This window comes from Penaeus monodon, chromosome 42, assembly GCF_015228065.2.
Source record: "Penaeus monodon isolate SGIC_2016 chromosome 42, NSTDA_Pmon_1, whole genome shotgun sequence".
NCBI classification, from domain to species: domain Eukaryota; kingdom Metazoa; phylum Arthropoda; class Malacostraca; order Decapoda; family Penaeidae; genus Penaeus; species Penaeus monodon.
In genome coordinates this window covers 26,164,729-26,174,728 of record NC_051427.1, presented here as the reverse complement: position 1 = coordinate 26,174,728, position 10,000 = coordinate 26,164,729, and the positions used below count along the sequence as shown (strand labels likewise).

Genomic DNA, 10,000 nt, shown 5'->3' with positions numbered 1-10,000 from the left:
CTATGATGTAGCAGTACTGTGTTACGGTTACCTTAAACACACACACATACACACACACACACACACACACACACACATATGCATATTTATATACATATACATACCAGCCCTTCTCCCCTCAGATGACACACCAGCAACTATCTTTATGAATGGATATGCCGGGGGGAGGGGTGCTGTCCCTCCAGCCCAGCAAGCAAGGCGAGCTGTGGGTCCCGTTGGGAGGGCAAATGTCGGGGCGCCAGATGGGAACGAGAGTTACTCGTCTTGCCTGCGCCCCAGCTGGCACCAACCCACCATGAAGCTTGTGGGGCAAAGCCCTCGGGAACCCCACAGGCGGACGGGGGCCCCCACAGCCCGCCGATCTCATTTATTTGGGGCAACGTCGGCGGCAGAGGTGGCGTGCACCCGGAGTGATCACCTGAGGCTTTACCTCAGGCGAGCTTTCCGGGTAGGCGTTTGGAACATCCGGTCTTTGCGGCAGGATGAGCAAATGTGCTATCTGCTATCAAGGGAGTTGGAGCGACTGGGAGTTAAGGTGGCTGCCCTCTCGGAGGCGAGAAGACCTGGCAGCGGGACGATCAGTGTGGGTGGTTACACCTACTGCTGGTCGGGCCGCAGTGATGGTCATCACCTCCAGGGAGTAGCCATAGCCATCTCCAGCCGACTTCAGCCCTCGATAGTTGAGGTGACACTGGTTATGGCATTGAGACTGAAGTATGCCTTTGGCTTCATATCTCTTATTGCTGTATACACTACTACTGATGTTTGCAAATTCGATATGAAAGAGGCGTTCTATGCCAAACTCTTATCTGTGCCGAGTTCTGTGGCACCGACCATAGGCTAGTTGTGGCTACCCTATGGGTCCACTTCAAAACTCCCCGTCCCTCCAGTGGCCACTCTAGGATGTTTCACTTGGACAGACTGAGGGAGGAGTGTGCCCGTGGGTTCACCATGGCAGTCTCTGACCAATTCACAGAACTTGACAACCTGATGTACCCAGTTGCTCTGTGGGAGTTCTTCAAGCGTGAAACACTTGAAGCAGCCCAGGAGTCCATTCGCGTTCGCCCGAGGGCAAGGCAGAATTCCATCTCCCTGGAGACATTGGAGGCCACTGAAGCATGTCGCATGGCTCGCTAAATGGCAATCAGGTCTCGCGTCGCTCCATGTGTGTAAGGCTCGGACACTGCTGAGAAGGGACAAGGAACAGTTCATCAGGAATCTTGCTGAGGAGGTTGAAGGCCATTTCTTGGTGAACGACCTTCATCCTGCCTACCAAACCCTGAGAGAGCTGAATTCTAAGCCCTCCTCGCAGATGACTGCAGTCCGATCAGTGGAGCATCTCAGATCATGTTGGGGTTCGTGAACGCTGGACTGAGTACTTTGAGCAGTTGTAACAGGTAGACCCTGCAACAATTAGCTTGGATGCAAGTGATATCACAATACCTGTGCTGGACCCACCCATCAGCGAGGAACCTCCTACCCTAATGGAGGTTAGGATGGCGATTTCCAAGCTGAAGAGTGGGAAAGCAGCAGGCATATCTGATATCCCTGCTGAACTTCTAAAAGGCTAGGGCTGAATCTATGGCTCAGGGATTACATACAGTCTTGACTGCCATCTGGCAGTCTGGTACCATTCCCCTTGACCTGTTGAGGAGCATGGTTATCCCTCTCTGGAAGGGAAAAGGGGATCGTTGGGATTGTAGCAACTACTGTGGCATTACACTACTCAGAATACCAGGCAAAGTTTTCACCCACATTCTTCTGAAACGGATCTGGACCACCTACTAAGGCATCAGAGACCAGAGCAGTCTGGATTCACCCCTGGCAAGGCTACAATAGACCAAATACTAGCGCTTCAAGTAATTGTGTCACACCGTCGTGAGTTTGGTTGTGGGTAGCTTGCAGCCTACATCAACCACAAGAAAGCATTTGACTCGGTGCATCGTGAATCACTATGGGAGATCCTGAGACTCAGGGGAATTCTGATGCAGATTATTGGCCTAATAGCAAGCCTATAATGGAAGTGCTGTAAAGTGTGGTGGGGGTCTGTCAAATTTCTTTCCTGTTAATTTAGCAATGAGACAAAGCCCTTAGGCCTAAAAGTCTCCTGGACCAAGACCAAGATTCAGGACTTTGAAGACCTGTTAGGGGAACTCGTTCAGTCGATCCATGCTTGCAGCGAGGAAGTTGAAAGTCACAGACAGCTTTAAATACCTTGGTAGTGTAGTCCATATCTCTGGGCTGTTAGACCAAGAAGTCACTAGAAAGATTGGTCTGGCAACAGGAGCCATGAACTCGATCAACAAGAGCATTTGGACATGTCGGTACCTATGCAAAAGGACCAAGCTATGTGTCTTCAAGGGTTTGATACTGCCAATTTTGCTCTATGGAAGCAAAATCTGGATGCTATCTAGTGCCTTGGAGTCTCATCTTGATGCCTTTTGTAACAAATCTCTTCATAAGATCATGAGATACAGTTGGCAGGACCATGTGTCCAACCGACTGTTACACCGTGAGACTGGCATAGGACCTGTTACTTGCATAATCCAGGATTGCCAACTCTTTGCGAGACAACCCTGGGTGGAGGAGACCTGTGGGACGACCCAGGTGGTCATGGCTTGGACAGCTCGACGAGACCTGTCGCGAGGAAGTAGAGATGAGCCGAGGGCCTGCCTGGAGACTTGCCATGAGGGACCCTCGTGGTTGGAAGCGATGGGTGGATGCAGCCATGCGCCCCCGTCGGCGTTAGCCCCTTGATGATGATGATGATGATGATGATGTATGCTATATGACCTCTGATGTCTAGCACATTTACTTGTTTAAAACATTAATAATTTAATATAGGAGTTTCACATTTCTATTTTATCTTTCTTCATAATCTGTTACTAGCTTTTTTTCTTGATTTTTATATCCATATCAACTTTTTACATCAAAAGGATTAGAAATAAACTACATTTTTTTCATTTTTTTCTCTAATCTCAATCATTTATTGGTAATTTGTACAGTACATGTAATAAATATCTGGAATCTCATTAACAAAGAATATGGTCTATTTAGTATGCATTTTAAACTCCCACTTTCATCATTTGATTTGGTATCTGCCATGATTTAGCCGTCAACAACTGTTGCCTTACTTAGAAAGAGATACAAATACAAGTCCCAGGAATAAAATTCATGTACATGTACTTACACACATTCCTCTTTCTCTATAATATTTGCAGCAAATTGTATATATGGAAAGCAACTGAAAGAACTAATGCAATTACCTGGAGAAAAATAGTCATATCCAATCTGGAAAAGAAAACAGAACAAAATTAAAATATAGAGAGGTCAGACTCAACACACGTTCACTCCTACTCATCCAAACGTAGTTCCTGTATTATACTATAACTATATTGTTCTATTATAACATAGGGTATAATACTAACCCCTCTTCTACCCTGGGAGTAAATCTTGTGCAAAAATATCTAGAAATAACTTTGAAGAATATAGAAAAACAAAAAAGGTTTTACAAATCAAATCATTCTACATAAGCACAGGGAAATCACTGGTTTTTTTTTGTTTTTTTTACATCATCCTGTGTATATATATATATACTGACGTGATAGAGAAGAGGATGCTTGGTGTCTGCTTTTTAAACTTTTCACATTTTTCTCAAAATAAGCCTTTCCCTAATTCTACTCATCTTGTTATTTCATTTCTCATACACTTCTTTGCTTGTTCATTTTCTTCTTCATTATCTTGAAAGGTAATATATCAATATTTTTCATCTATTTGAGGTATAAAAACAAAGGCATTCCATCAAAATGGGAGGTAATTGTACTTCAATTTAAAACGTGTGTGTGTGTGTGTGTGTGTGTGTGTGTGTGTGTGTGTGTGTGTGTGTGTGTGTGTGTGTGTGTGTGTGTGTGTGTGTGTGTGTGTGTGTGTGTGTGTGTGTGTGTGTGTGTGTGTGTGTGTGTGTGTGTGTGTGTGTGTGTGAGAGATACATACATATATATACACATATATAAAAGGAGATGTCCACCAAAGATTGGAGGAGATAGAGCATGCCTTTCCTCTTTTACATCACAAAATATATACCCCATGTAGTGCATCCATCATATGGACTGTACACAAATTTCCTTCGGTATAATAGCAAACAAAAAGTGAGAGGGAGAGGGAGGGGAGACAAAAGAATAAAAGAAAAGTAAAAATGAAAAAAAAAAAATAATAATAAAGAAAGAAAAAAAGGCATCTCCTCCTCCTGGGTGTATATATACCCCCCTCTCTCCCTTACTCCTATCCAGAGCTGCTCTTTTCTCTCATTTGCTTGCTTGGGTATCTGTCATGCTTCTCCCCCTTCGCCTTCGCCTTCGCCTTCGCCTTCGCCTCCCTCACTCCCTGGGCACCACCAGGTACGGCTGATGAGGGACCAACTTTGCCCTGTCGCTGCACTGCCATATCCAAGTTGGCTTGACAAACTGCAGACTTGAGTTCTCCTCCAGGGCCTGAAATGATGAAGGTTGGAATGAGTCAGCATAAATGAAATGAATGCTAATCAGTCTGTATGAGTAGGAAAAACAATGAATGAAATGAGTCAAAATACGCCTTTTGAGTCGAAACGATTGGTAACGAAGAACCAAAATCAATATAATAAGATAAAATAGAATGAGCGGAATGTGACAATTCGTGATACACTTAATGAGTAAAATGGAATGAATCCAAATTGAAAAAGAAATAAAAATAAAAGGCTCGTAAAAAAGAAAAGAAAGAAAAAGAAAGAATTCTGAGGAGGCTGTTGTGGTCCCACTTACAGCATCAAAGTTCTCATCCCACTCGTCCTCGGTGACTACGTACTGCACTTCTCCAGTCATGTACTCCTCCAGCGTCCTGTCAAAAACAAGTGAGTATTTAATATGAAGAAAGAAAGAAAGTGAAAAAAGTTAACAGAAAATGTGTAAAAGAAGATTGATGATGTGATGCAGGAGGATAGAGAAGGAGGGAGGGAGGGAGGGAGGGAGGGAGGGAGGGAGGGAGGGAGGGAGGGAGATATATATATATATATATATATATATATATATATATATATAGAGAGAGAGAGAGAGAGAGAGAGAGAGAGAGAGAGAGAGAGAGAGAGAGAGAGAGAGAGAGAGAGAGAAAGTGTGTTTATATTTATTTATAGAGATGTATATATCTAGATAGACAGATACATACATACATACATACATGCATCCATATGTGTATATATACACATACATATATCTGTATGTAAATATATATATATATATATATATATATATATATACATATATATATATATATATATATATATATATATATATATACTTATAGAGAGATGCACATACACATACACACACACACACACACACACACACACACATATAGATATATATTTATATATACATATATATATATATCATATATATAATTATATATATTATATACACATAATTATATAAATATATAATCATAGACATTATTAGAGATACAAAATTATTATATACATATAATTATATATATAATTATGTATATATTATATATTCACACACACACACACACACACACACACCACACACACACACACACACACACACACACACACACAAACACACAAACACACAAACACACAAACACATATATATATATATATATATAAATTTTATTACAAAATAATGACTTCAGACATATAGCCCCAGTGGAATAGTTTGGCTACGCGGTGACTCACCCATTAGTTTGGCTACGCAGTGACTCACCCATTGAAAGCGATGATATATCTGCGAACCATCTTCTTGGTGTGTTCATCCATCCTGCCGTAGATGAAGAACGTCTTGCCAGAGAAGTGGTCGTCCAGGCAGGGGAGGGGCAGGGCTGAGGTATCGGGAGGTTGCTATGGGAGAAGGGAAAAAGGATGAAGACTAATAATGACCAGAATTATGACAAAAATGATAATAAGTGGCTGATTTGCTTAAGATTGTGAGTGGCCCGACCCAATAAATATCTATTAATTTATGGAAGGTGTATACAAATTTTAAAATGCATCTGTGTATCTATATGACAGGTATGTATTTGTCTATCAAGCTAGCTGACAGATATCCATATCTAGTGTGATACATACACACTTAATGATGTGCATATACATGTCCATCAAATCAATAACGGTATGCTCATGTTTGAGCAGCCGTGGACCTCTCCACCATCCTTCGCCACTAAACTCGATCTTACGCTTTTCTTTCCACTTATACCATCGACAGCCCGCAAATATCTTTGATATTGTCGCTCAGTCTTGTCTTCGGTTTGCCTCTTCCTCTGTTTCCTACATGTCCATACGTATGACTATTCATTGGGTCAGAACTCAAAATGGCTAAATATCTATACTACCACAATTTACACTGTTTAAAAGAGTAATTATGATAATGATAAGTAAGTCATATTAGTCTTGAAGCCATGCCAGTTTGCTATCATTTACTGCAAGTAATAATAGAGTTGATTTCCCCCCCCCCCCATGTAATTCTTTACCAATCTTCAAAGAAAATAAGGAAACACTTATGAAAGGATAAGGAAATGGTTATCAGAGGATAAAGAAACACTTATCAAAGGATAAGGAAAGGAAATGATTATCAAAGAATAAGGAAATGGTGATCACAGGACAAGGAAATGTTTTTCAAAGGCTAAGGAAATGCTTAACAAAGGATATAGGAAACACCAAAAGCTGAGGAAACGGTTATCAGAGGAAAAGGAAACACTTATCAAAAGATAAGGAAATGGTATCAAAGGATAAGGAAACATCAGCAGATAAGGAAACACTTATCAAGGATAAGGAAACACTTATCAAAGGATAAGGATGCAATTATCAAAAGACATCACTCAGACTAACAGGTGTGAAAAAGTAGCGTAGCTAAATAACATCACTGTGTTTAGCAAATGAAGGTCCCCCAAAAGTTGCCATAAATGGCTAGACAAATAATCATATAATTTTCTTGTTGCCAGCAGTAAAAAAAAATAAATGAATAAATAAAAAATAATAATAAATAAATAAAAAAAATAATAAATCCACTCTTTTAACCCTTTGCCGACAGGTGGCATGTACGTACATGCCATGACATGCCTGGACTATCTGCCGGGTGGCATGTACATACATGCCATGGTGCACTTGTCCCGTATTCCGGAGGCATGTATGGCCATGCCATGAGTTTTTTTGTTACAATTACAGCAATATATTATTTTTTGGCCACTGAAAATGTGATTAAGTAGTATTTAACACTTTTTCTCATTTTTCCTATACTATGCATTTCATAAAGGCTTCTCGGGCTTCCGAGGTTAGCGTCTAAAAAATTACGTGGTAATCGACTACATTGGCCAGAGATATTATATAGTATTCAAGAAGTGATGATGTAAATCTACGTGAAAATACCGATACGTATTTTGGTAAATAAATAAATAAATAAATAAAAAATCATGAATTTATAAAAACACTGAAAATTATATCTATATGGAAGTGATAATATAAACCTGTTGAAACTAAAGTTTAGCTTACAAAATAACTTGAAAAAAATGCAAAAGAGAATACAACAAAACCTATGGTTTCAACTCCATGATGCCACACACTGCTTATTTTATTCAGACTATAGAGCGAATAATGATCAACTATGGAGTCTATATAACAACAAAAATATCCTACAGTCTTGATTTATCAGAAAATATGGCAAATAGAGACCTTAGAAAATAATAATACTGAAAATACAACATAGGCTCTTAGTATTACGAAGAAAAGGCAAGGGATGCTGGTATTGGGCATGAGCAGTCACGCATGCTAGGGTAACGATATGAGCCCCCCAGCAGCAGGGCCCAGGCCACTATGAATACCACCCGGGAGAGAGGGCTTGCGCATCGGGAACTCACCAGTCGGCAAAGGTTAATTTATGATAATGAGGCGTTCTATAACATAAACATTCATTGGAATACTCTAGAGAAAAATTCAATTTCCTGATCCTAGACTAAATGGAGGTGGTGCTACCTATCTTATAAAAGACCTTTTGGCCGTCCCTCCCTTCAGATACCTCGAACTTGAAAACATACCTCTTTGTTTGTTGGCCAACATCAGTTTGATTCACAATTTCCCATGTTTTTAAGCCTCCTTTAACCCCTACGATCCAGATGACTTGATCATCACAGGAAAAAATTTGGTTTCGGGGACGGGTGACACGAACATGCAGTCAAGGGAAAACTTGGATGTTAGCTAAGATGATGGGAACTTGCCGTCATGAGAATCTCGGCTGGAGGAGGGGGTATTGGGAATGACTTGCTACTAGTGCACAAAGCTCTTGGAAGGTGATGAGACTCAGTGGGCATTTAGCAAGGGCTTTTGCATTATTTCTATCCATTAATGAGTATGGAATGTACCATCCATGAGCTACGACTGGAAGAGCACCAGCTCCTGGGAAAACAATATTTCCATGCTTAGGATCCTATCACTGCCTGCCATGACCAGTGGTGCAGGTTGAATTACAGAAAATTAGATATTATGAAGAAAAAAATTTAAATGACACAAAATAACAAAATGTTACTTATTGTTACTATTATTACACTGGGTTATTGGATTACCTAGAGAGACGATATAGAGTCTGTCTGTGCAAGGAAAACAGTCAATTAACATCTGGGTAAAGCAAACAAAATAAATATAAACACTGGAAAATGGTAAAAAGCTAAAGAAGCTTATGCAGAAAACGTGAAAACAATATTGCAAGGGAACACATGGAGCCTTGCAACCGCATGTATTCATGTGCAGCAGACCTACAAGCCACACACCCATCAAGGTGGCTATTCCAGTATGCCTAATGCCCATATTTTGGGCTACATGCAGGTAGTGAAGCATCTAAATCTAGAGGGTTAAGAAATTCAATAACACTCACTATATCATCCTTACTAGTCTTCTTTGGATCCATCACAATTAACAGTATAACACACCTCCAAAGGCATCACAGTAAATGAATCGTATGTAAAAAGCTACCCTACACTTTAATTATCCCAATCTAATCAGTAACTGATCTATTGTCTAGTGGTGATATGCATGGACAGAAAGAGGGAGGAGAGTTACCATGCAATCAGTTTTATGAATAAAATTAGCATTCCAAATAAAGCCATTCACATGTTCACATCCTTCGGTGGACATTTGACTGGTATGCAAAGCTTATCCATTTACAGAAAAGTGAATGATAAAAAATGGTAACAATGGAAGTATTAAATAGAATAACAATCAAATAGAGCATCAAAAAAGATCCAGCCTCATCAAGACAGTACAAAACAGCATGAGATAAAAATCAACAAAGACCCCTTACCAGATACTTCTTTTTGTCCTCATCTACATCTGTGTCAGCATCATAGTCCTCCTCCTCCTCGTCTTCCTCCTGCTTTCTCTTGCCCCCTTTTGCAAAGCCATTTGCTTCCACTTCCTTCCTTTCCACTGTCTTTCCTCCCTTTTCCCCCTGCTTCCCTCCTTTCCGCTTTTCCCAGCCTTCTGCTACGGACAAGGATGACGTCTCCTGCTCCTTACCAGCTCCTTCCTTCCGTCCATTGACCGTCTTCTTGGGTTCATCCCCCGAGGTCTCCATTTTGGCCCTTTTTGCTCCACCTTCCCCTCGCAGCTTCCCATTGGCTGTTTTCACCTGCTGCTCTTCCTCTCTTCTGCATTCCACCTCTTCTTCTCTTTCTGTTTCTCTTTCTTTTCTTGAAACTGGCTCCCGCTTCTCTCCATTCTTGTTTCTCTCTGCCGAGTCCATTCGTTGAAGTTTCACTGATTCTTTCTCTCTTTCACTTGTCTTCTTCTTTGCCAGTACTCTGTAATATTGGAGTTTATAATGCCTATTAAAACTATATTTCATGTTACAGTTGCTGACATTCCCAAGTATTAGTCACAAAATTCATTTGGCATGACATCATTAGAACCATACCATTAGTAATACCACAAATACCATATTAAAAATATCAATATTATTATATT

The 10,000-nt window shown here is 40.5% G+C and overlaps 1 protein-coding gene across 1 annotated transcript in view; it reads right to left on the bottom strand.

Annotated features, from left to right (window-relative positions):
• Positions 1 to 2,954: 2,954 nt before the first annotated feature.
• The window catches only part of LOC119599246 (DNA repair protein XRCC1-like), a 15,851-nt gene continuing 8,805 nt past the window's right edge, over positions 2,955 to 10,000 (bottom strand). The window contains exons 10-13 of the mRNA XM_037948979.1: positions 9,339 to 9,837; positions 5,757 to 5,890; positions 4,797 to 4,872; positions 2,955 to 4,490 (exon numbers count right to left, since the gene is read on the bottom strand). Of these exons, the coding sequence (XP_037804907.1) occupies positions 4,377 to 4,490; positions 4,797 to 4,872; positions 5,757 to 5,890; positions 9,339 to 9,837 (823 nt within the window). The 3' untranslated portion in view covers positions 2,955 to 4,376. The remainder of the gene's footprint in view (positions 4,491 to 4,796; positions 4,873 to 5,756; positions 5,891 to 9,338; positions 9,838 to 10,000) is intronic.